The following is a 26,701-nucleotide window of genomic DNA, read 5'->3' as shown; positions in this document are numbered from 1 at the left end:
GGGCGCGGTAGGCATCGGGGGCCTCATGCTCTCCAGGAAGCCTGTGGGCAGACCTGGTGGGGGCGGGTTGTGCTAGTCCCAAGCCGCCTCATGGGTCTGTGGGGTGGGTTTCCCCTGCAGGAGTACGCCCAGTCTCGGTTCCAGTTCTACTTCCAGCAGAAGGGACAGCTGAGCAGCCTCCACCCCTCATCCTGAGTCTTCACAGCCCCCAACTGTGTGGATTTCTCCTGAAGCCTCCTGGGCAGGACCTTGGAGGGAGGAGCAAAGAGCGGGGGACTCTGGGAACTGGGCTGAGCCCTGGAGTGAGATGGGTTGAGGAGGCTGACCTCTCCTCACAGCCCAGAGATGGTGGGAGGGAACCCCTCGGCTGTGCACCTTAAGACAATAAACAGGCCTCTTCCTTCGCACCCTGTCCTAGCTCTGCAGCAGAAAGTACCAACCAAGGAATGCACACAGGGTGACAAAGTCACCAGGGCTCCGAACCTCATTTTCCCCTTCTGAAAAGCACGGCTATTTGGTGCTCTGGGCTTGAGAGTAGTTAAGGGACCACTGCCCATTGGAGCCCCCGGCCCTCCCTCTCCCTGGCTGCAGCTTAGAAGTGATGCACATGAGAGGGACTGGGGTGGGGGTCTGGGGAGTAATGGGGGTACAAAGAGGGCCCTGGGGTGGGGCTGCCCAACCCTGAGCACTGGAGATCAGGGCACAGGCAGCAGAGCTGACACATGGATGACCTTTTCCCTACATTCAGCTATTTTTAGCTCTAATGCTACCATCCTCACGTGAGACCCTTTAGCCCCCGCCCCCCCAAGGTTCCCAGACCTCTGAGCAATCTCAGCTTGCAGAAAGCGAGACCGCCCCCACTCCTGATTGCCACCACAGAGGGAAGGGGATTCTGGTTGCCGCCCCACATCTGTTTTCCCAACCCAAATTTGGGAGTGGGTGTCAGGTTCCCGGCGAGGGCGGGGCGGGGATGGCCAAGCCTGAAGGACGTGGGGACACGGGCCAGAGCGACTGGCCCCATACGCCGACAGGAGCGAACCCAACCTGTGAGTGGAGTCGGGGGTCAATACGGGGCCACCGGTCCGGCTCACAGAGGACGGCGCCGGGGTCCCTCACAGTCGGGAGGCTGGGAATGCCCAGACCCAGCCTTGCTCCAGACCGATTCTGCGTCCCGCCCCCACCCCGAGGCAGCCATTCACTGTCCTGGGGCTCCTGCAGATCTCACTGCTCGACCCCTGCACCACTGCGGCGGAGCCTGCCCAGAACGCGGGCGCGAGGGTTTGGCGGCCGTTGGTCAGGCTGCGGGGCCCAGCCCGAAGCGGGAGGGCGCGCTAGCGCTGCGCGGGCGGGGGGTGCGGCGGCCGGGGGAGGGGGCCGGGGGTGGGGGGCCTCCGCGAAGAGGGCGGCCGGGGCGGGGTCAGCCTGAGCCCGCCCGCGCACCCTCCTGCCCCCTCCCAGGTGACGGCCAACTTCCAGGATGGCGGAAGCGCACCAGGCTGTGGCCTTCCAGTTCACGGTGACCCCAGAGGGGGTCGACTTCCGGCTCAGTCGGGAGGCCCTAAAACACATCTACCTGTCTGGGATCAACTCCTGGAAGAAACGCCTGATTCGCATCAAGGTGGGCGCAGGTGGTTCTGGCTTCTTCCAGCAGGTACAGAATAGAGTCTTCCCGGAGGCAGAGGCCAGATGTCAGCGGCTGCCCCATTGTTCAGATCCTCCACTCCCACCCGGGCTGGCAGTGCTGCCGGGTGACAGGCTCTAGCAGTGCAGAAGCCGGAGGGGTGCTCAAGGTGTGGTGGGGGAGATGGGTGTACACGGAGTAGTGGAGGGACACAGTGAATAATACATGCTGCAGGTGGGGGAGTGTGGAGGAGGGGAAGACCAGACACGTAGGGGGAACAAGAACACAGCAGATGAGGGAGGGAGAAAGCCTCCCAGGCAAAGATCAGGACCCCACAGGTGCCTGCTCACCGCCGTCATTCCCGCTGTGCCTGTTTCTGCCCCGCAGAATGGGATCCTTAGGGGTGTGTACCCTGGCAGCCCCACCAGCTGGCTGGTCGTCGTCATGGCAACCATGGGTTCTTCCTACTGCAAAGTGGACATCTCCATGGGGCTCATCTGCTGTATCCAGAGATGCCTCCCTGAGGGGTGAGAAGCCGGGCTACGAGATAGGGCTGGGCAGGCTCCAAGGCCAGGGTTCCTGAGCTGGGCAGGTGCAAGATAATAGCCTTTGGAGGTCCTAGGGGCAGCCCTCCCTGGGGGCCACCATCACCAGAATCCCACATTCATAAGTTTGTATGTTATGCATTTAGACACAAGTGTGCCCAAGAATGTTCTTCTTCAGCACCTCCCCCAGGATGGTTCTCAACCATCAAAACTGCAGAGTCAGAATTTCCCCAAGGCCGGCCTCAGCTGGGGCCCCTGCAGCCCTCTCCCTTTTCTGACAGATGTGGCCCCTACCGGACCCCACAGACCCGGGCACTTCTCAGCATGGCTATCTTCTCCACGGGGGTCTGGATGATGGGCATCTTCCTCTTCCGCCAAACCCTGAAACTGCTTCTTTCCTACCACGGCTGGATGTTTGAGATGCACGGCCAGACCAGCCACTTCACTAAAGTCTGGGCTGTGAGCAGAAGCCAGCGGAGGGGTTCACGCATCTGGTTTGAGACCCTGGGGGCCTCATTTGGGGTTCTGACCTGGAGGGGAGAGGCAGGGAGGGCACGGGTGCCTGGTGCATCAGTTTGTCTCGGTTCCGAAGGTCTGGGCACCAAGTCCCCAAGTGTTGGCTAGTTTGTTTCCATTATTTCCCCTGGTTCTCACCAGAAACATTCTCTGCCCTGTACACCCAGGTCTGTGTCCGCCTTCTGTCCAGCCGGCGGCCCATGCTCTACAGCTTCCAGACGTCCCTCCCCAAGCTTCCTGTGCCCAGTGTGCCAGCCACAGTTCAGCGGGTAAGGGCCTGAGTCAGACATCCCAATGTGCAGGCTAGGCTGGACCCAGAGGACTCCTCCAAAATAAGGGACTGTCCTCTGCAAGGAGCCATCTAGAGCAATGGGGCTGGGTTGGAAGAGGGTCAGGACAGAGGCAGTTGTTGCTATTTGGCCCCCACGCTGACAATAACTTGGCTGGACAGTACCTGGAGTCTGTGCGGCCCTTGTTGGATGATGAGGAATATTATCGAATGGAGACACTGGCCAAGGAATTCCAGGACAAGACTGCCCCCAGGCTGCAGAAGTACCTGGTCCTCAAGTCATGGTGGGCAACTAACTATGTGAGTCCCCTCCTGGGCTTACCTTCACCTCTGCCTGTGTCAGGGGGAATCTGTCCCCTGCCCTCTGCCCCAGCCCTCACTGCTCCCTCCCTCCTGCAGGTGAGTGACTGGTGGGAAGAATACGTGTATCTGCGCAGCAGGGCCCCCCTCGTGGTGAACAGCAACTACTATGTCATGGTGCGAGAGGACCCGGGAACAGGGGAGATGGGGGAGGTCCTGGAGGAGCAGGCAGGAAGCAGCTTCAGGCCGCAGAGATACTGAGGATCTAGGGAATTCAGTAGCCACACAGCCTGACACCGTCAGTCTCAGAGTCCCCAGGTTCTGTCACTTCCTGCCTTGGCTCTCTTGCTGGCCTCCCAGCCATGTGTTCCCAGCTTTCCTAACACCATCCCCAGGGAATTCCCTTCATCATGCCCCCCTTTCGTGTCACTGTGGACCCAGAGCTGCTTCTCTGAGAGCTCAGGAGGTCACTGCTGGCCCCTAACCCTCCCATGACCAGCCTTCCCGCTCCTGGCACATGCTTGTGTGCAGCCACCAGGGTCCCCCCACTGCCCAGCCACAGGTCCACACAGCGGCCTCTCTCCTCTCCCACTGTCCAAAACACACTGTGAATCCTTTGCTGAATTCCCCTCCTCCACAAGGCGGTCCTTCCCACAGCTTATATACAGTTTGTCCACATCGGAGGTTTTAAACTGTTTTTTAGTGGTGGGAACCTCTTTCTCAATACAAAATAAACAAAATACGAACAAAAATAGATTATGGAAAAGCAGTTCAAAAGATTCAGGCTGGGCGGAGGGGTTATGCGATCAGTTATGCATTTCATCTCTGGCAGTACACCCTGACCGAAGGTGCAGGCTGGACTGGGGAAAGGCAGGTCCTTAGGCAGGGAGACCCAGGTGAGCTGTGCACATCTGTCCCACCGCCTGCAAGCTCTGTCCTCTCTCTGTAGGACTTCGTGCTCATCAAGAACACAGACATACAGGCAGCCCGCCTGGGAAACATCGTCCACGCTATGATCATGTATCGCCGTAAACTGGACCGTGAAGAGATCAAGCCTGTGAGTTGTGTTGGGTTGAGGGCACAACAGGGAAAGGGAGCCCGAGTCTGAGACATGCTGGGCCTTTTTCCCAGGTCATGGCACTGGGCATCGTGCCCATGTGCTCCTACCAGATGGAGAGGATGTTCAACACCACCCGGATCCCAGGCAAGGAGACAGGTACAGGCCACAGCCGGGTGCCCGTGGTAGGTCCATCCAGACGGAGTCCACTCCTGCCCCAGCTCTGCGCCTGCCACGGCGAGGCACCCTACCACCTGCTCGTCCATCACCAAGCATCCTGGGCGTCTCAGGGTCACGTAATTGTGACCCTACTATTCACAGGCACAATGCTAGTGCTGGGACCCTGCGGGCCTGGAACAGAGTCCCTCGTGTCCGGGGCTTCACATGCCAGGGGAAGGTAGTCTGACAACGGAGCAGCGAGGGGTGGAGCTTACCGTGAGCCCTTTATGGAGCCTGTGGGACCAGAGGCTGTTCGCAGACCCTGGGCCAGTGTGTGCGACTTCCTAGAGCCTCGGCTTCCTGCCTTGTAACGTGCTTCACAGGATGTTGGCCTTAAATAAGAGACGTGGAAGCAGCCAGCACAGGGCCTGGCTCAGTGCAGGCAGCCCCAGCCGCTGGGGAAGGCAAGCCCGCTGGAGGCCTGCGGAGCAGCGTGGAGTGGGAGCGAGGTGCACGCTGCTGCACTGCCTCAGCCCTCCTGCCGTCTTCTGTCGCAGACCTGCTGCAGCACCTCTCAGACAGTAGGCACGTGGCCGTCTACCACAAGGGCCGCTTCTTCAAGGTGTGGCTTTACCAGGGCTCCCACCTGCTCAAGCCTTGCGACCTGGAGATGCAGTTCCAGAGGATCCTGGATGACCCCTCCCCACCTCAGCCTGGGGAGGAGAAGCTGGCCGCCCTCACTGCGGGGGGAAGGTATCAGGGCCCCACGAGGGGAGGAGCTCGGCCCCAAGTGCCACCCTGGACTTGCGGGCCGGAGACATGACTGAGGGAGGGGTGTGCTGGCACGGCATCTTCTGTCCAAACCAGGTCCCTCTGCGGCGAGGGGCACTGCTGGTCAGTGGCTGTAACCCGCTGCCTCTCCAGCCACATCCTGCTGGGTGGTGGCCCAGTGGGAGTGTGTGGAGGACAGGGACACCTTCCAGGACAGTCTGGTACCCTTAGCTCTGGGTCCTGCCGGCTCTTGGGAGGTGCCTTTCTCTGCCACTCGCAGTGACCCCAGCACTCACCCTGCCCTTATGCCCCCAGAGTGGAGTGGGCACAGGTACGCCAGGCTTTCTTCAGCTCCGGCAAGAACAAGGCTGCTCTAGACGCCATCGAGCGCGCAGCTTTCTTTGTGGCCCTGGACGAGGAGTCTCACCACTACGACCCCGAAGATGAGGCCAGCCTCAGCCTCTATGGCAAGGCCCTGCTGCATGGCAACTGCTACAACAGGTGTGGCACCCCGGCCCCACCCCCTCCCCGCCCCCCTCAGCGTGCTCCCCACATCTCCTGGCACCCCGCCCCCGCCCCCGCCTCTCCGCCCCCCTCAGCACGCCCCCCACGTCTCCTGCCTCCTTTGCTGCAGGTGGTTTGACAAGTCTTTCACTGTCATCGCCTTTAAGAATGGCCAGCTGGGCCTCAACACAGAACACTCGTGGGCAGATGCCCCTATCATAGGGCACCTCTGGGAGGTAACGGGCCCTGACAGGGATCCCGCGGGGCAGGCTGGGTGCGGTGCGTGTGGGTGGTCTCTCAGCCTGCCCTCCTCCCTGCAGTTTGTCCTGGGCACCGAAACCTTCCACCTGGGCTACACGGAGACTGGGCACTGCCTGGGCAAGCCCAACCCCATGCTTGCAGCTCCCCAGCGGCTGCAGTGGGACATTCCTGAGCAGGTGTGCAGGCCGGGAAGGGACAGGGACGGGCTTGTGAGAGTGACAAGTACCTGGGATGCCCTCGGGGGGGAGGGACAGGAATTTTTCAGAGTCCATTGGGTGGTTAGAGAAAGACGTGAGGTGTGAGAGTCGTCCATGGAGCGCCTGTTAGCGCCTCCCTCTTCCCACAAACCCCGCCTGGCCTCTGGTGGCTGCTGCCCCCCAAGGGGTCCTTTGTGTCTGAAGACGGGAAGGTATACCGAGACCCTCCCAGCCCCGCTTCTCATCTATTACCTAAACTTCAGGCCTCCCAGATGTGATCCTGGAGTCCTGCTTGGAGAGCTCTGCCCCCAGCTGACCCTTCCATGTCTTGGCAGTGCCAGGCAGTCATCGAGAGCTCCTACCAGGTGGCCACAGCACTGGCAGACGACGTGGAGCTGTACTGCTTCCAGTTCTTGCCGTTTGGCAAAGGCCTCATCAAGAAGTGTCGGACCAGCCCTGACGCCTTTGTGCAGATTGCCCTGCAGCTGGCCCATTTCCGGGTAGGAGACTCAGGGCTGCTAAGAGGGCAGGGTGGCACCAGCCTCACCTGCCAGACTCACTCCTCTCTGCTCCTCAGGACAGGGGCAAGTTCTGCCTGACCTATGAAGCCTCTATGACTAGAATGTTCCGAGAGGGACGGACTGAGACCGTACGTTCCTGTACCAGCGAGTCCACAGCCTTTGTTCAGGCTATGGTGGAGGGGTCCCACATGGTGAGCCACACTGTGAGGTGACCCCTCCACCTTCTGCCCACCTTGGGAGTCAGGAGTGACTCTTCACTGCTCCACTTCTGCTCCCCAGAAAGCAGACCTCCAAGATCTCTTCCGGAAAGCTTCTAAGAAACACCAGAATATGTACCGCCTGGCCATGACGGGGGCTGGGATAGACAGGCACCTCTTCTGCCTTTACGTGGTCTCCAAGTACCTGGGGGTCAGCTCCCCTTTCCTGGCTGAGGTCAGCATTGTTGATGGGTGTGTCCTCTGTCCCCATCCCCTTCCTGAGGGGGTGTGGCCTGTTTTCTGTCTAACCAGCTCCCCAGAAGTTGCCTTCAAGGGCTGGGACCAGCTTTCCCACCTTACATCCCATCCAGGCCTGTGGTCCTGGCTCTGAGTGGGCACCTCCCCTCACGGAGCTCTCGTTCTCATTAGAACGTCAGGTGGTGACAGCCCTTGTGAGGAAAGCACAGAGGCTGCAGTATCAGGGAGGGCAGTGTGTCCAGGTGGAGGAACTTCAGTGCCCAGAGGCTGAGGCAGGGGTGTGGCTGGGCAAGGAACAGCGGGAGGGGAGGGGGCAGAGCCAAGAGAGGGCCAGGCTGGTAGGAGAGGAGGCCTGGGGGACAGTTCGGTCACATGGGCCTTGAGGGTTTTGTGCAGATGCTGACATGGTGAGAACAGACTGGCGGGGCGGGCGAGGGGCAGCGGTCACTCACTGTCAGCAGGTGCGTGCTCGGTGCCTGGCGCTCCCCGGCGCACGGCGTCTCACTACTGCCCCTCATGCAGGTGCTCTCGGAACCCTGGCGCCTCTCCACCAGCCAGATCGCCCAGTTCCAGATCCGCATGTTTGACCCAGAGCAGTACCCAAATCACTTGGGCGCCGGTGGTGGCTTTGGCCCCGTAAGTGCCTTTGGAAGGGGACAGATGAGCAGGACTGGACCCCAGGGGTTTCAGTGGAGGGTGCAGAGTCTTGAAGTCAGACCAGAGGTGGGAGCACAGGCCCGGGCTTGCCCTGCATGGAAACAGCATGAGTAGCTATCAACCCGGAAGCCAGGTGCCTGGGGCCCACCCAGGCGAACACTCCCCAGCACCCCCACACCCTGGGCTGGTTTCCCCTCTGAAGTGTGTGCTTACCGGAGCCAGCCCAGGCCTCCCTCTGAGACATTCAGGTGGGCTAGTTTGTCAGCCCCCACCCTGGAGAGAAGCAGGGATATTGAGCCTCCTGAGAGAAACACAAGGGCCTGGATTCCTGGTAGCTGTGGAGCTGCAGTGGGCAGAGCTCCTCTGTTTTCACACTGTTTCCTGGGGGTGCCCCTGACCTCAGGAAAAATGCAGCATCTGGGTGGGGCCCCTTCCTGGGGATATTGTAGGGAGAGCAAGCAGGACTTCAGCTCGGCTTTCAGATCTACAGTTTGCTTTACTTCGTCTTTACCCTCGTGCTGCTCTCAGGTGGCAGATGATGGCTATGGAGTTTCCTACATGATCGCGGGTGAGAACACCATCTTCTTCCACATCTCCAGCAAGTTCTCAAGCTCAGAGACAGTGAGTCTCCCCTGTTCCCGCACAGGCCTGAGGAGGGGGTGCCACCTGGGGCCCTGTCTGGAGGGGAGGGAGTGTCCTTGGCTGTGGGGGCAGAGGGACAGGAATTCACCTAAAGGTTGGTCTGAGCTCTTGCTCCCACAGAATGCCCAGCGCTTTGGGAACCACATCCGCCAGGCTCTGCTGGACATCGCTGATCTTTTCCAAGTTCCCAAGGCTGACAGCTGAGGTCTGGAGAAATGCCAGCTGCCCTTTCGTCCCCATGTTGTGGAGGAAGGGGCCTGTGGTCGGCTCACAGGCACAAGGGGTGGCCGTGCACAGGTGCCCAGGCTCCAGGGACAGCTCTGGCAGCCGGCACCTTCCAGGCAGATAGATGCTGCCTGCTGAGGGCCCAGGTGGTGGAGGTGGGGTTGGAGCAGGGAAGGGATTTTGATTTTCTTTTTCTTGCTAGATACTAATAAAGATAAGGCTGTGTAATTCTCTCTTGGCTCCCAGGTACCTTTGTTTTGTCTGGGAACTGAGGCCCTCCCTTGCCCAAGCTCAGGCCAGAGAAGTAGGAGGATGGGGAGCTGGGGCTGGGAGACTGTGAGGCGTCTGACCTACTTTGAAACGCGTATCTCTCCTGAGGTCACCACTGTCCACACTTAGAATAAATTCATGCTTCAGAACCTTCACCCGGTCCCTGGGGCCACTTCTGTTTGTCAGCCAGAGAGTGGGGCCCACCTGCCTCCTCCATGAGTGGTCATGCCCTCTGCACCCCTGCACAGCCCTGTGGAGGCCCTCGGCCTCCTCCTGGCCATAGGGAGGGGCTGTAACCTCAGGGCCACGGTCAAGGTGCCAAGCAGTCATGTCTGTGGGAGGCACACAGTATAATCTGGAGCAACACGTGCTCTTCCACATGGCTTTTAAGTTAAATTAACATTAGAAGTAAACAAAAAATAATTTTTGTGAAAGTATAAGCAGGCAGTTACTATCGCTGCATGCTAGAATGAATCTGGATTTCAGCACTCTGCTTGGGGCTAAGAACCCAGAAATGAATTAGATACAATCCTGGGCCTTCTCACACTGTTTATTGAGCTCTGTGCTGGGGATTAAGTGGCAAACAAGGCACTGGCCTATGTGGAATTCACTATTAGGTGAAACAGGCATGGACCAGGGGATGGAGTGGCTGGCAGGGAACCAGGAGGCTTTTGGAATAATTCACTTAGTAAGTACCTATTGAGTGCTACAGTGTGCTAGGCACTGGGATACAGCAGTGAATAAAACTGGCCAAAACAGTCCCTCCCTCTGGGGCTTAGAGTCTAGTGGGGAGGCAGGCATTAACCAAGAAGAATGAGTAAATTATATAGTAAGTCAGGTGGTAATAGGTGCCAAGGAGAAAAGAAAGGGGAGGGAGCAGCGGAGGGGTGGGTGGCAATTTCAGACAGGGTTGCACAGGCAGGCCTTCCGGAACGGGGCCATTTGATCCACACCTGAAGGAAATGAGTGTGCAAGGGCAGCAGATACCTGGCAGAGTGGACAGCAAGAGCCAAAGCTTCAAGGAGGAAGGTGCCTGCCGCAGTGCAGGAACACTACTGGAGGGCCTTGGCTGGCACGGAGTTGGGGGCGGGGGTGAAGCAGAAGGGGACAGGATGACTGTGCCAGACTCTGGTTTCCCTGAATGATGGGGGAGGCCACTGAGGTTGGAGCAGAGGGTGATATAACTTGCTCTATATTTTGATGGGATCACTTTGGCCAGCCCACATGACAGAACCATCCGGAGTGGGCGTGGGGGGGAGCACGTGACTATGGAGTCAGTTGAGCTCCTGACTCTTGATTTCAGCTCAGATCATGATCTTATGGTTCACGGGTTTGAGCCCCATGGCAGGCTCTGTGCTGACAGTGTGAAGTCTGCTTGGGACTCTCTCCCTCTCTCTCTGCCCCTCCCTTGCTCATGCTCTGTCTTTCAATAAATAAAAAGGGGTGCCTGGCTGGCTTGGTCGGTTAAGCGTTTGACTCTTGGTTTCAGCTCAGGTCATGATCTCATGGTTTGTGAGTTTGAGCCCCACATCGGCTCCATGTGACAGTGTAGATCCTGCTTGGGATTCTCTCTCTCCCTCTCTCTCTGCCCCTCCTCTGCTCGCTCTGAATCTCTCTCAAAAACAAATAAATTAAAAAATTAAATAAATAATCTTTAAAATTTTTCTTAAAAAAAAAAAAAGAACAAAGTAGAGGGCAGTAGGACAGGAAGGGGGCCTGTCATTACTGCTTCTGGCGGTGGTGGGATTGGGGGAAATGGCAGGACTTACACTAAGGAAGCGAGACTCCGGAAACTGAGGGTGTTAAAGGCAAGTCTGAAAAACCTGATAGGGAGCCATCAAAGATATTCACGTTTTCTACTTTGGGTGATTGGGGTAGTAGATGAGATTTTTAAATGTTGAGTTTGATGTGTCTATAGGAAGTATTTGTGAACATGTCCCAGACTCTTCAAAATATAAATTGAAAGCTAAGGAGATGTAGGCTCCTGATAACAGCTTTGAAGACCATTAAAACCCTAAGAGCACATGAGAGGATTCCCAGGGCAGAGGCTCCTAACCTCCTTTGAGTGTCAGTGAGAAGCTTATAAAAGTAAATCTAAGCTCACAAAATGCTACGTTCCACATCAGAGCTTTTCTGGGCTTCTAAAAATATCTTCACAGACCTCTCTGCCACTCTGGGTGCCTGTGTAACACTACCTTGGGAAAGTGTCTGGGTTTTGGTAGGTGTCTGGGCACATCTGCTCACCCAGCTCTGGGAAATCAGTAAGCAGGGTCTCCAAAAAGCTGGCCTTTAATTAATGTTGAAATCCAAAGTTGTTGTTGTTGTTGTTTTTTAAATCTGATTTGTTCTTGGTTAAAATAAGTAAGAGGAGAAACCATAGTGCTAAACCAAGAGATAAACCTCTGGTGACAACCCAACAAACCTGAACAAACTACTTGTCTCTCATGGGTTTACAGATCTGCACTAGTTAAGGACAGCAGCCATAACAGATAAATCCTGGCATCTTCATGGTTTAACTCGAAAGAAATTTAATTCCTGTTCATGGGCTGAAATGGAAACTTGGCTCCACACCATTATTCAAAGGCAGGCTGACAGAAGCCCTGCCTTCCTTAAGTAGCTCCCAATTTGCCTTGGACCCCAACATCCAGCAGGTACATGGGGAAGAGAGAGAAAGGATCACTCGTGGAAAGATTTATGGATCTAGCCTGGTAATGATACAGAGCACTTCCGGCTGTATCCACTGGCCAGGGCTCATAACCACAAGGGAGGCTGGAAAATGCAGTCTGACTATATGACAAGGGTATAAAGAAAACACGTGATGAATAGGTAGCTGGTTTGGGATGCACAGGGGCATGGGAAGAGCAGACTGACCTCTCTGGGCTTACTGAGAGCCCATCCTTCTTGGCCTGAGCTCTGTTGGGTTCTTCAGAGAGCCCACCTCATCCACCAGGCAGGGTACCCAAGGCCTCACATTCCAGCCCAAATGATCTTCTGCCCCTACTCAAGAATCCTGAGCCCCAACCAGACTCTCCATTCCCTAAAAGAAGAAGGCTTTTTCACAACCTTGCCTTTGCCTTCGATGGAACTTTTGCCTGAAATCCTGTGTTGTTTCTCATCCTGATAAACTCCTATGCTTTCCTGAAGCTGTCTTCCGCACCCATCAGAGTTATTACTGATGGGCGTTTTTCTGAGATGCTATAACAGGAATCAGCTCTGGGAAGTCTAAGCAAAGGTGGAAGGAAGAGAAGTATGTACGGTGGCTCACAGGTGGGAAGGGACAGGGAGGGAACCAGGTTCAGAAGGGGCAGGAACCTGGCAGCTTGGGGAGGGGATATGGCCTTAGTAGATGGGCAAATACTCACTCTGCGCCCAGAATGGTCTGGCTCAGTTCTAGCTCTGTTTCTTACTCTGCAACCAGTCCACTAAGAGTCAGAATCCCTGAAAGAAAATTCAGTGGGTCCCAGGTTTATCTGGAATCCCAAAGTCAAAGTGTTCAAAACTGAAGTTCACAACCTTCCAAATCGATTTCTCCCCCACTGTTCCCCATCTCAGCCAGTGATCACCCTCCAGCCAGCCACCAACCCATTCCTTCTTTCTTCCTCACTTCCCACATTACCAAGCCCTGTCAAGTCTACCTTTTACTCTGGGTACTTCCCTCCACCATGACCACCACCACCCTCCACCCCACTCACATCTCCAACATCATTCACCCACACAGCAACAGCCTGCTCCATCTCTCCCTCCCGCAGCCGGAGAGATCGCTTCACCATGTCACTCCTCTGCCTCCCATCCTTCCCAGGTCCCCTCTAAATAAAGACCGAGCCGCTTAGACTGGCCTGTGGAGGTATGAGCAATCTCTCTGGCCTCCTCTGGACCACAGCTTAACGTGCAGCCCCTCTAGCCGTTGAGCGGTTCTCTTGCCTGTCCTGACTTGGGGACATGTGCTTCTACCGCTCGGAGGCCAGTGACGCCTGGCAGGCCTGGGCTGGAGCCAGGGCTCACTCTCTTCCCAGTTGCATGTACTTCTTTGGTTTCCTGCTCTGTAAGATAGATGCAACAATGTCCCCAGCACTGTACTCGTCCTGACTGAACATACTTGGGCGTGGAGCTAACCGAACAAATGTGTACTAGCACCTGCTGTGCGAAGTGCTGTCCTGGACCCTGGGGGCACAGTGGCCAGGCAGACAGGGCCCTGAGTGCACGGCCTTGCACTCACGAGCCACCCAGAGAAACACAATGACCAGGACCACCAGCGGACCTTCGCTGCAAGTCCCCAGGTCCGGGCACCCTGCCCATCTGCCACCCAGAGCCCCAAGCGAGAGACAAGCCAGGGACGACTCCGCCCCTTCCGCTCTGGAGAGCAGCCAATGAGACCTGGAGGCCGAGACTCGGGACCGGCCAGAGGTGGGCGCACGCACGTGCTTGCGGCCCCGCCCCTTCCGCTCCGGGAGACTGGCCAATGAGGGCGGATCTGGTAACGGAAAGGGGCGGGGTGCCTTTCGGAGCTGGGACCTCGTGCCAGGCCTCGTAGGTGGACGGCGGATCCGACTCGAGCGCTGGCGGTGCGGGAGGTGAGCCACACCGTCCCTGCGCGCCCTGACCCCGGGCCGCGGCGTCCCAGCTGTGCCCGCAGCCTCACTCTGTATCGCGACCTCAGCCGCCTCGCCTCGCACCCCATCCCGGAGTCACAGACCCGCACACCCCGCCCCTCACGTGTCTCCTCGCGCCACACACACCCCGCCCCTCACGTGTCTCCTCGCCCCGCCCCTCACGTGTCGCCCCGCCCCTCACGTGTCTCCTCACCCTGCACACCCCTTCATCTTCATCTCTTCACCCAGCACACCTCACTCCTCACGTGCCCCCTCACCCCGCACACACCCCTCACCCCAGGGCCCTCACCCCCCACCTCCTCCGGACCCCACTGCACTTCGCACACCCTGGCACACCCTGGACTTCCCGCACCACCCGCCGCTCTCACCCGTCGCCGCCACACCTGGAGCACCTGTACTTACACACCACACGCTCCGGTTCCCTGGCGTGTGCACACGCAGCCTCACGCCCCCGTCGCTCCCGGACTCCCACGGCGCGCACGCGCCCCTCACCCAGCATCCCTGACCCGAGCGCCCCTCTTGTCTCACCGTTCTCATCCGAGGGGAGCCCAGACCCCACCGGGCTCTCCAGACTCCAGGCCCCGGAGCTCTGCACACCTCTGGGCCCTGCAGTGCCCGGGGCCCCTGCGACCTCAAGCCCTTCACACCCAGAGTGAGCCCCAGCCCCGTCCCCCCCCGCTCCCCCACTCGCTCTGCTCGCCTAACGCCCTTAGTCCGCCGTTGCCCTCGTTGCCTTGATTTGGCACCGGTCTAGGCCTCCGTTCTGCCTTAGTCTTGCTCACCCACCTCAGCTCACCCCTTCCCCCGGGTCTACCCGTCCCTGCTCCGAGGTCAGCAGGCCGGAGCAGCCCCCAGCCCCAGCTGCCCGGCCCCCAGCCACGTGCCACGCTCCCACCCCCCGCCCTGTGCCTCCACTTTCTCCCCGCGCCTCCTCTTACCCCTTCGTCTGCGCTCTTACCTGTGCCCTCACCTTGTCCGTCCACCGCACACACGTTTCAAAATCCCCGGCCCGCCGCTGCCGCCCGCTTCCTCTGCCACCCTAGCGTCCTGAGGCCTCAGCACACTACCCCTGCTTCTCTGCTGGGCGTCTAGGGGCCTGGAGGGAGGCACACAGCTTTGCCAGCCTTTATTCTCCTCAAACCAAGAATGTCCATGAGGAGAGGAACCTTTTCATGGCCATTTGTGGGCGACTTAGAGACCTCAGGCCTGAGCTGGACCACCCGGACCCTTCCCTGCCTTTCCCTTCCCTTCTTAGGGTTAGGTGACAGTTTTCCTACCTGAAACCGTCCCTGCACCATCTGTCACCCTTTCTTCTGATTCTTCAGCCGTTTCCCTTCAACTAGCTCCTTCCACGTAGCCTGAAGACAGGCAAGTTTCTGCCTTCACGAATTAAAAAACAAAACTTTCCCTCTGTCACCTTCTATTTCCCGTATCTCCCCACCCACCCACTAAATCTGTGTGTCCTATCTATTTTGTCTAATGCTTCATTAATTGTTTATTCATGGAAATCTTGTTGTTATTGTTACTGTTACTGAGACCTGACACCCAAATAAAATGTCCTAAATTCATTCGGTCCTTTTGTAATGTTTGACATTGGTGTAACATCTCCCAGCATAAAACAAGAGACACCTGTAACTGCACATTACAGTCCAGCTACTGACCCTCTCTCTGCTTCTCTTTGAACCAGAACACACAAGTTTCTACTTCTCTTTTTCCCCTTTCTGTAAACACATTGCAATCAGGCTTTTGTCCCTGCCACCTCATGAAAACAACTTGTGTCAAGATTACCAGTGACCTTCAGATTGTCAAACCCATGGTAACTTTTTCTTTATGCTTTTTTAAATGTTTATTTATTTTGAGAGAAAGTGTGCATGGACGCCCGAGAATGTGTGAGCTGGAGAGGGACAGAGAGAGAATGCCAAGCAGGCTCCATTCACACTGTCTGTACAGAGCAGTGGGGCTCAATCCCGTGAACCATGAGATCATGACCTGAGCCAAAATCAAGAGTAGGATGCTGAGGGGCGCCTGGGTGGCTTAGTCGGTTAAGTGTCCTACTTTCGCTTAGGTCATGATCTCGTGGTTGTGGGTTCGAGCCCCGCGTCCGGCTCTGTGCTGACTGCCAGCTCGGAGCCTGGAGCCTCTTTCGGTCTGTGATTCCCTCTCTCTCTGACCCTCCCCTGCTCACGCTGTCTCTCTCTCTCCTAGAAATAAATAAAACATAAAAAAAAATAATTTTAAAAAGAGTAGGATGCTGAATCGGTTGAACCACCCAAGCGCCCCTCTTTATGCTACTTTAAATGAGACACAACGGATCACTCTTTGTTTACTTTGTTTGCTTGGTTTCCAAGACATTGAGGTCTCCTTGTTCTTCTTCTACCTCATTGGCTGCTGCCTTTCAGTTTCCTTTGCTGGTTCCTCTTCTCCCCAAATTCTAAGCATTGAGGAGGTCAGACCTCTCTTCCATCTACTCTCACTTCCTAGGAGATCTCAACTAGTCCCATGGCTTTAAGTGTCTTCTGTACCCTAGTGACTCCCAAATAAGGATGTTCAGCCAGGCCTTTCACCACATCCCAGATTTACATTTCTACTTGGATGCCAGGACATACTGTTGGCTCAATGTTTACAACATATTTAGAATACAGTCACTTCTCACTGTTTCACCTTTTTTTTTTTTTTTTTTTTGAGAGAGAAAGAGCATGTGTGCATGTGCACACGTGAGCGGGGGTGGGGTGGGGAGGGACAGAAGGAGAGGGTAAGAGAGAATCTTAAGCAGGCTCCACACCCAGCACGGAGCTCTGTCGCGGGACCATGAGATTATGACCTGAGCCAAAACCAAGAGTCGGAGGCTTAACCACAACTGAGCCACCCAGGCACCCCCTCACTACTTCCACTTCTAACACTTTGGTCCAAGCCTTGCCATCCCTTACCTGGAGTTTTACAGCACTTCCCTCTCTGCTCTACCATTTCCATCCCAGTCTGTTCTCAACATTGCAGCCAGCGTGATCCTTTTAAATCATAATTCAAAACATTTCATCTCTGTAAAATTTCTCTAACGTCTCCTCATATGACTCAGAATAAAAGCCAAAGTCTTATGTAAACTGCAATATCCTCCCCAGTCTTTCAGCCTCATCTCCTAACATCCTACCCTCCTTCACTCCACTCCAGCATTTCTAGCCTTCTTGTTCTTCAACCACATCCAAGCACATTTACCGTCAAGGCTTTTTATTTCCTGTTCCCTCTGCATAGTATTCTTCCCCCAAGATATCCACAGGACTCACGTGCTCACTTTCTTGAGTCTATTTGAAGATTCACCTTCTCAGAGGGTATTTCCATAGTTCACCATATATCCAGTAGTCCCTCCCACTCCGTCATTTTGTAGCCTACCTTACTCTGCTTTATTTTCTCCATAGTGTTTATTTCCACCTGACATTTTATGTGCTTATGTATTTACATACATATATATTTTATAGATGTATATATTCTGTATTTGTATACATAAATTATGTATTTATGTATCTGTCTCCCTCAACTAGAATGTAAAATCCACAAGGGCAAGGATTATTGTCGTTTGTCTGTTAATATACTGCTAGCACCTAAAACAGTTTTTGACACTCAATAATTTGTCAACTAAATGAATTAATTGGCCAGTCCCTCCTTTCTTCTGTGATCTCAGCTACACACTCCCCAGTTCCCTACATTTCTGTTTATCAGTGCCTTTTATGGTCTTACTTCCTTCTGCTCCTAAGGGCTGGTTTTTAAGGGCTTTTCCAAGTTCATTTTCCCTTCTCCTTTCATACATTCACTGTGAATGGCTTTATCTCTTCCCAAAATTTAAGCTACCATCAAATCTTTATTTTCAGTTTACCCTCTCTTTGGGCTCCAATCCTGTATTTCAACTGTTTGTTAAATCGCTTCACCTGGACACGCCAGAGGCACCACACACTCAGGCTGCCCATGTTGAACTCCTAGAGCCTCTTTGTTCCATCCCTCTACCCCCATTCTTTCTCCCCCTTTGTTCCATCTGTCAGGCTCAAAACCACCCACTGTATTGTCTGAGGCAGTTGTGAGAAAATGTAGTGCTAATGAGCTCCATCTCTAGAATCAGGACTGGGTTTGAATCCAGGCCTCCTACTGCTATTTAGCTATGTGACTTTGGTTAGATTCTTCCACGATCCTGTTTCCTTATCTGTACAACAGGGAGAATAATAGCACTTAACTTTGTCACATTGTTGTGAAATCAGTCAATGTTTGTTGAGAATTTACGCAGTTCCTGGCACATATGAAATAAATATTATCTTTTATATTATTAGATTCATATCTCTTTCTCACCTAGTTATACTAAAATATTCTCTGTGTGTACCTTGTGTTACACATACAGTCACGTCAATTATTTAAGTTGTTTATTTGGGTGCCTACTTTATCCATATTTATGTGCATCCTCCCAATAACCGACAAAGGAGCTACCATTTCCATTTTACAGAAGAGGAAACAGACTTAAAGAGATTGGATAACTTTCCAGTAAATGGCAGAGTCTGGATTCTAGTCCAGGATTTCAGGGTACACAGAAGTTTTTCTTTAGTTGCTTACTACATTTCATCAGTTGTGTTCACTCACATATTTATCAAGAATTTATTGCATACCAGTAGAATAATATGTGAGCACGCAGACTGCAGCCAGATTGTCAGGGCCTAATTCTTAGCTCTGTGTCTTTGCTGTCTGACAATTTAATTTCTCTGAGTCTTGTTTTCCTTATCTGTAAATTGGAATAATAATAGTACTTACTTTATAGGGTTCTTATAAAGATGTAAATGCTTAGAACAGTATCTGACTTGAAGGAGGTGTAGAAGTTGTGAGAACATAAAAGAGGTGAACACATCTAATGTGGCTGATTAGAAAGGTAAGGAGACTCTTGCGGCGCCTGGGTGGCTCAGTCGGTTTAGCGTCCACAGCTCAGGTCTTGATCTCACGGTTCGTGGGTTCGAGCCCTGGGTCGGGCTCTGTGCTGACAGCTAACTCGGAGCCTGGAGCCTGTTTCAGATTCTGTATCTCGCTCTCTATCTGACCCTCCCCTGCTCACGCTGTCTCTCTCTCTCAAAAAAAAAAAAATAAAAATAAAAATAAAAAAAATAAAAGAAATGTAAGGAGACTCTTAAATACTGAAAACAAACTGAGGGTTGATGGGGGATGGGGGAGAGGGGAAAATGGCTGATGGGCATTGAGGAGGGCACTTATTGGGATGGGCACTGGGTGTTGTATGGAAACCAATTTGACAATAAACTTAAAAAAAAAAAAAAGAAATGTAAGGAGAGACTTATAAAAGTGACCCTTGAACTGAGTGTTTAAAACAAGAGTGAGGGAAGGGTATTTCAGGCAGTAGAATAATATATATAAACACATGGAGGCAAGAGAGAACATGGTGTTTTCAGAGTTCTCAGTGACGTGGCTGTAAGGGCCATTGTATATGAGAAGGCTTTGGTTTGAAACTGAGAAAGGACATTTGGATGAATGGCTATTACTCTTCAAAGAATCTTGCTGTACAGCAGGTCTCTTTCTACCAGACTTATTTCCTTGATGGCAAACTGTGTACCTATTTATTTACTTATTTATTTTAATGTTTATTTTTGAGAGAGAGTGTGCACGTGCGGGGTGCGTGGGGAGGGCGGGGGCAGAAAGGGAAACAGGATCTAAAGCAAGTTCCCATGCTGAGAGTGGAGAGCGGATACAGGGCTCAAACTCAGGAGCCTGTGAGATCATTACCTGAGCCAAAGTAAGACACTTAACCAACTGAGCCATCCAGGTGCCCCCTGCCTATTTATTTTTTAATCCCCAGTTTCTGTAGTGCTGGCTGGCATATGGTAGACACCCCAATTTACCAAATCTTTGGTATGACTGAAGCTTAGGGTACATATGAGAACATGGCTAGATATTGATAAATATGAGCTTTGGTGCCTTAAAAGACATTACTTAGATGGGGCGCCTGGGTGGCTTAGTCGGTTAAGCGTCCGACTTTCGCTTAGGTCATGATCTCGCGGTTCGTGGGTTCAGGCCCCGCGTCGGGCTCTGTGCTGACTGCCAGCTCAGAGCCTGGAGCCTGTTTCAGAGCCTGTGTCTCCCTCTCTCTCTGACCCTCACCTGCTCACGCTGTCTCTCTCTCCTAGAAATAAATAAAAATATATATTAAAAAAAGGCATTACTTAGAAAAGAGTATTTAAATGTTTACTTTGATTTTAAAAATTAATATTTATTTTATTAAAGTAACTAATATTAAAAATCCAGTTTTTCTTGAGCATTTAAGTTTCATTTATAAATGTTATTCTAAATTAGATTATTAGATTACATATCCTCAATAAGATTATCTCATTCTAAAGGGTTTTTTAAAATGTTTATTTCTTTTTGGGAGAGCACAAGTCAGGGAAGGGGCAGAGAGAGGGGAACAGAAAATCCAAAGTGGTCTCTGTGCTGACAGGCACAAGCAACCGATATGGGACTGGAACTCATTAACCACGAGATGATGACCTGAGCTGAAGTTGGACGCTCAGCTGACTGAGCCACCCAGGTGCCCTCTTTCTAAACTTTTAATTTCGTTGTAGGCTAGCAAATTTAAATAATAATGTTATGTTTTTGTTCCATTTGTAAATTTAAACTAAATGAAATTATAAACTTAATTTTTTAATTTCTTTCAGTACCTCAATTGTCTTAATAAGAAATCTTCCTTCTTTCTTTTTTTTTAATGTGTATTTATTTTTGAGAGAGAGAGCATGAGAGGGGGAGAGAGAGAGAGAGGGAGACACAGAATCTGAAGCAGGCTTCAGGCTCTAGGCTGTCAGCACACAGCCCAATGCTGAGCTCAAACTCATGAACTGTGAGATGGTGACCTGAGCTGAAGTCAGACGCTTAACCAACTGACCCACCCAGGCACCCCAAAACCTTCCCACTTTCTTAAATCTGATAAATACCGTAAGTCAAACTAATAAATATAATGAACCTCAGATTCCATTAAATGTCCTTAATCTCTGTATAAACTTAGTAAGATTTTGACTTAAAATTATAAGCAATAATCAATTTCACATTTTAAGCTAGAATGACAAAGCTGACCTGTTACTCTAATAAGCCAAATTCTCTTAAACATAGAAATGCATAAAATACCAAACATCCTCAGTAATTCTAGTTTTTCTATGGTCTTGAACATGTCCTATCTTCATTTCTTACCTTCTCAACATTGTAAGTTATTCACCCACCAAGGAAGCACTGACTTTATCTCATCCAATATTTGGAGTTCCTTTCTCTGGTACTTTTTAGAGTTGTCTTCTCAGCTTGCTGAGGTGTCACATGATCAGAGGACACTGGCTGGGGCCCAGGGACACTCTGAGAATCTGGACTTTACTTAGGACTCTGGGCTGGTTCTCCTTCTACCTCTCTGGCCCCTCTTCCTCAGTCACTTTGGCTCGATCCTTCACATCTCCCCAAACTTGATGATGGACCTCTTCTCCATCTGTATTATTCCCTTGATCTCACCCATTCTCATGTCTTTAAATAGCATCTATATGCTGATGACTCCCAAGTTTCTATCTTTAGCCTGCCTACTCCTCTGAATTCCTTTATCCAGTTGCCTACTCATCATACCCACTCAGATGCCTCATAGGCATCTTAATATGTTCAAAACTGGGTTCTTTCTTCCCCACACAAACTAGTGTCTTCCAGTTGCCCCCATCTCAGCTAATGGTATCTCCATTTCTGGTTGCCCTGTCAAAAATCTGAGTGTCATCCGTGACTCCACATTGACTCATCAGCAAATCTTGTTGTCCCTGTGCTTAAAATATTCCCTGAATTATTCTCCTTCATACTATTTACATCATTCCTTTGTTGATCCAAGCTATTATCTCTTACCTGCATTATTCCAATGGCCTCCTAGTCTCCCTTCTTCTGCTCATGTCCAAACAAGCTACTCTCAATCCAGTGATTACATGAATCAGATTACCATTCTCCCAGCTCCCATCTCACTCAGAGAAAAAGCCAGAGTCTTTTTGGTGGACTATGAGTCCCACCATAATTCTGCTCCCCTCCATTTTGACATCATCTTCTACTGCTCTCCCCTTCTCTCTCTGTACCAGTTATATTGGCTTTGTTGCTCCTCCTCCAGCTCATCCAGCTCAGGGCCTTTGTTCTTACTCTTCTCTGCCAGGGATGCACTTTTCCCAGATATCTGTATGACTCGTTCTCTCACTTCCTACAAGTCTCTAGTCAAAATCACTTCAGCAAGACCTTCCCTGTACATTTATTTATTTTTAAGTTTTTATTTAAATTATATTTAGTTGGGCACCTAGGTGGCTTAGTAATTAAGCATCTAACTTCGGCTCAGGTCATAATCTCACGGTTCGTGAGTTCGAGCCCCACATAGGGTGAGCATGAGCGCTGCTTCGGGTAAAACGCAAGCCCCTGTTTCGGATGAGCCCTGCTTCGGATGAGCCCTGCTTCCCTCTTTCTCTCTCTCTCAAAATAAAATAAAAAAATAAAATAAATTCTATTTAATTAACATACAGTGCAATCTTCATTTCACGTGTACAATATAGTGAGCAATTCAACACTTTCAGTCAGCACTTGGTACTTACACATTAATCCCTAATCACCTACTTAATCCATCCCCCAACCTCCCTCCCTTTTAGTAACTCTCAGTTTGTTCTCTGTGGTTAAGTCTGTTTCTTTGTTTGCCTCCCTCTTTCTTTTTTTTCCCCCTTTACTGCTTTGTTTTGTTTCTTTTTAAGTTTTTATTTAAATTCTGGTTAGTTAACATACAGTTAATATTAATCAGCCCTTCCGTACATCATCTGGTGCTCATCACAACAAGCCTGTACACTTACTTAAATTGCAGTCACCACCTTACATACACTCCCTTCCACACTCCGTCTCTGGCTGACTTTTTTCCTTGGTACTTATCCCCTTCTTATGTTTATTTCACTTATTAATCTTGTTTATTATCTCCTCCCACCATGGAATATAAATTCCATGAAACCAAGGATTTTAACCTGTTTTGTTCACTGCTGTATCTTCAAAATCTAAAATAGTGCTCAATAAATATGTGCTAAATATATGGGTAAAAGAATATAACTGCAATCTTATAAATTAATGAATTGAGCAAGTACCCCCCACAACTTAGATATGAATTGTGTCATTATCTACTTCTTTGCCTTCACAAAGATTTTTGCAACCCCTACCTGATAGAATTATTTTATTATATTTTTTATTTCTTTAGCTCTTTTGTAGGAAAACTGTAGATTTTTTAATCTTACAGAGCTTTGTGTTTTTTTCATGGATTTTTTTAAAAAATATTTTTATTTATTTATTTATTTTATTTCTAGGAGAGAGAGAGAGAGACAGCGTGAGCAGGGGAGGGTCAGAGAGAGAGAGGGAGATACAGACTCTGAAATAGGCTCCAGGCTCTGAGCTGGCAGTCAGCACAGAGCCCGACGCGGGGCTCGAACCCACCAACCGTGAGATCATGACCTAAGCGAAAGTCGGACGCCCAACCGACTAAGCCACCCAGGCGCCCCTTCATGGATATTTTTTATAACATTTCATGGAAATATACAACTCTTACAGATTTTAAATAATATCTCATTAAATTCTAGATCTCTCTTTTTAAAAAATTTTTTTAATGTTTATTTTTGAGAGACAGAGAGAGACAGCATGAGCAGGGAAGGGACAGAGAGAGAGAGGGAGACACAAAATCTGAAGACAGGCTCCAGGCTCTGAGCTGTCAGCAGAGCCGATGTGGGGCTCGAACCAGGGGCCGCGAGATCATGATCTGAGCCGAAGTCGGACGCTTAACCGACTGAGCCACCCAGGTGCCCCTAGATCTCTCTTTTTTAAGTTTATTATTTTGAGAGAGAGAGGGAATGCAAGTGGGGGAGGGGCAGAGAGAAGGGGAGACACAGAGAGAGAGAGAGAGAGAGAGAGAATCCCAAGCAGGCTCCACACTGTCAGTGCAGAACCCAATGTGGGGCTCATACTCACAAACCTTGAGATCAGGACCTGAGCTGAAGTCGGACACAGCCAAGTGAACCACCCAGGCACACCTAAATTCTAGATCTCTTAAGGCTTTCTTCAATTATTTGGTCACAACTCAGAACTGGATGAGAATGGGTACACTCAGGATCTAGATTATAAAGGATCTTATATCTATAGTAAAGAGATTATATTTTATCCTGAAAGAAGATGGGAGCTATTGAAAGTTTGCAAAGAGAGTGACATGGTCAGATTTGCATGTTAGGTAAGGTCATTCTGGAGGTGAACTAGAAAATGGATTTGACAAGATGAAGCTAAAAGCAGGAAGTCCAGTCAAGAATTTATGAAAATAGTCCAAATGAAAGGTGAAGAGAGCCTGTACCATTAGTTCCAAACTCTATATTTTCAACTCCAGCCTTTCTCCTGAGCTCCAGGCCTATATATTCAACTGCCTGTTTGAATCTCCACTTGGAGGGCTAATAGGCATCTTATATTAACATATTCAAAATAGAGCATTTGGTTTCCCTTCTAATCTGTTCCTCTCTTAGTCTTTCCCATTTCAGTTAATAACACCACCATGCAGTGGCACCTGGGTGGCTCAGTCGATTGGGCATCTGACTTCAGCTCAGGTCATGATCTTATGTCTCATGGGTTCGAGCCCCTCGTTGGGCTCTGTGCTGACAGCTCAGAGCCTGGAGCCTGCTTCAGATTCTGTGTCTCCCTCTCTCTCTGCCCCTCCCCTGCTCACACTGTGTGTGTGTCTCTCTCAAAAATAAACAAACATTTAAAAAAAAAAAACACCACCATGCATCAAACTGTTATCATAAAACTTAGGAGTCATTTTGATATCTCTCTCCCTACCATTTACCCATGCAAATCTAGACACATCAGATCATCTTCCAACTTATTTTGGCTCATCTTCCAAACTATAGCCTGAACCCTTCCACTTTTCACCATTGATATCATTACCTACCACACTGGTCTAGTCCAAGCCACATCCATTTCTAGATCATTCTAATGCTCTCTCAACTGGTTCTCCCACTCTTGCCTCCTCTCAACCATCTGCAATAATCCAGTTTACAGACAGCAGCTGAAGTCATTATCTTTTTTTAATGTGTGTGTGTGTGTGTGTTTTGTTTTGTTTTTTTTTTTGAGAGAGAGAGCACATGAGCAGCGGAGGGGTGGGGGGACTGTATAGAGGATCTGAAGCAGGCTCCACACTGACAGCAGAGAGCCTGATGCAGTGCTCAAACCCACAAACCGTGAGGTCATGACCTGAGCTGAAGTTGACCACTAACTGACTGAGCCACCCAAGCGCCCCTGGAGTCATTATCTTAAAACATAATCCCCTGCCCTCAATTTCCGTTGGCTTTCCCTCACACTCAAAACCAAAATCCTGGGGGCACCTGGGTGGCTCAGTTGGTTGAGCGTTGGACTCTTGATTTCAGCTCAGATCATGATCCCTGGATTGTGGGATCAAGCCCTGCCTCGAGCTCCTTACTGAGGAGCATGGAGCATGCTTGGGATTCTCCCTCTGTATCTCTGTCTCTGTCTCTCTCTACCCTGCTCACGTGTGTGTACACATGTGTGCTCTCTCTCTCTCTCAAATAAAAAAAAAAATTCTTGCCTACCTAGCTGATCTCATCTCATACCACTTTTCTCCTCAACGCTATTCTATACTTTCTTTCCATGCCTTAAAGCATAACATCAGGGCCACTCCCACCTTTTCTTGAGCCATTCCCTCTTTCTAGAACTCTCCCCCTAGCTCTTTATATACCAACTCCTTTTTATCATTCAGGTGTCAATTCAAATGTCACTTCATTAGAAAAGACGTATCTGACTTTATAAGCAAAAGCACCCCTTAATAGAGAGGAAAGATCCTCTCTATTAAACCACCCTGTCCTGTTTTCTTTGTGCAGTGACCACAAACTGAAGGTATGCTTACCGTTCTGTTGTTTAGTATTCATCTCTTCCCATGGAATGGAAGCTCTATGAGGGCATGGGTTTTTCTGTCTGGATCTACAAATACACTGCAGTATCCACATCCATAGGAGACATCTGACACATAGTAGATGCTCAGTGAATCTATCCAATGGTGGATAACAGAATGGACCTCAATTTAAGCTGCCACTTTGGAGAGAGAGAGGAAGAGACTGTGATAGAGACTTTAAAGAGCTGGGCCAGGCTGTAAGTCCCACAAAGGCAGTGTTCAGTTCACTGGCGACTCCCAGACACCAGGCCTTCTTGACCCATAGATGATTAAATATTTATTTCATGAACAAATAAAATTGGTGAGTTTCAGTGACCCCTTTGGTCAGGAAAAGAAGATAAAGAAGAATTAAAGATGACCTCTGGTTTTTGGCTTAGGCTATCTAGGCATAGGTAATAGGTAATAGAGCTGGAATTGAAACGTCAGTCTGTCTCACTGTATCTTCTTTCTGTGCACTATCTAGATGGCTGATTCTGATCCTGGAGAAAGAAACTATGACAACATGCTGAAAATTCTGTCAGACCTGAACAAAGACTTGGAAAAGCTACTAGAAGAGATGGAGAAAATCTCAGGTACAATGTGTTCCCAGGCAGGTGTCTTCCCCCTTACTTCCAATAGCTCAAATTCTTCCTACAAATCAAGTGCCCTAACAGGCCTTCCTTGACCACCTCACAGCTTCCGTACCATGAAACTAGTGTGCCACAGAATTTGACACTACCACTAAGTATTGCCTTGAAGTATTTTCTGATTATGTTATGTGTGTTTTCATGTTACTTCTTCAACTGGACTATTATTCTCCTGTGGGCAGAAATAACGATTCCTTTTTTGTAACCGGGCACAGTACCAGACCCAAGCTCAAGTACTCAGCAGATGACAGACAATCTTAATACGACACCTGCAAACAGAATTGGAACGTTCTTCCTGTGAGTTGTTTCAATAGAAAGAGTTCAGAGTAATAGCGCTAAGACTGATGAGGTGCTGAAATGGGAGGTACAGTTAGTTCAGTGGAATAAAGCAGGAATAGAGTTGAACAAATTTCTCCACTTTTGAAAAAGAATGTTAGTCTGTTAGTCCACAGGTTTCTACTAAGTGATAATCAGCAGTGGTAG

General features: G+C 50.8%; 2 protein-coding genes across 3 annotated transcripts in view; both read left to right on the top strand.

Moving 5' to 3' along the window:
• The first annotated feature begins 1,381 nt into the window (after positions 1-1,381).
• On the top strand, positions 1,382-8,953 carry CPT1B (carnitine palmitoyltransferase 1B). Its single transcript, XM_039236533.1, has 18 exons — positions 1,382-1,618; positions 2,009-2,148; positions 2,448-2,625; positions 2,850-2,951; positions 3,134-3,271; positions 3,371-3,448; positions 4,221-4,328; positions 4,403-4,487; positions 5,045-5,240; positions 5,574-5,759; positions 5,893-5,998; positions 6,083-6,199; positions 6,556-6,720; positions 6,798-6,932; positions 7,021-7,173; positions 7,719-7,832; positions 8,382-8,474; positions 8,616-8,953. The coding sequence occupies exons 1-18, from the start codon at positions 1,478-1,480 to the stop codon at positions 8,697-8,699; spliced, it is 2,319 nt and encodes a 772-aa protein (XP_039092464.1). The 5' UTR covers positions 1,382-1,477; the 3' UTR covers positions 8,700-8,953.
• A 4,514-nt stretch (positions 8,954-13,467) lies between these two features.
• Positions 13,468-26,701, top strand: part of SYCE3 (synaptonemal complex central element protein 3) — a 28,360-nt gene continuing 15,126 nt past the window's right edge. Inside the window, exons 1-2 of one of the 2 annotated variants that reach the window (XM_039237303.1) lie at positions 13,468-13,561; positions 26,056-26,164. In XM_039237303.1, coding sequence (XP_039093234.1) covers positions 26,056-26,164 — 109 coding nt within the window. In that variant the 5' untranslated portion in view covers positions 13,468-13,561. Of the gene's footprint in view, positions 13,562-15,355; positions 15,417-26,055; positions 26,165-26,701 lie in introns of those variants that run through there. The other variant, XM_039237298.1, reaches the window with a different exon arrangement.

This window comes from Hyaena hyaena, unplaced genomic scaffold (genome assembly GCF_003009895.1).
Source record: "Hyaena hyaena isolate Hyena2069 unplaced genomic scaffold, ASM300989v1 scaffold_4, whole genome shotgun sequence".
Taxonomy (NCBI): domain Eukaryota; kingdom Metazoa; phylum Chordata; class Mammalia; order Carnivora; family Hyaenidae; genus Hyaena; species Hyaena hyaena.
This window is presented reverse-complemented; position numbering and strand designations above follow the sequence as displayed.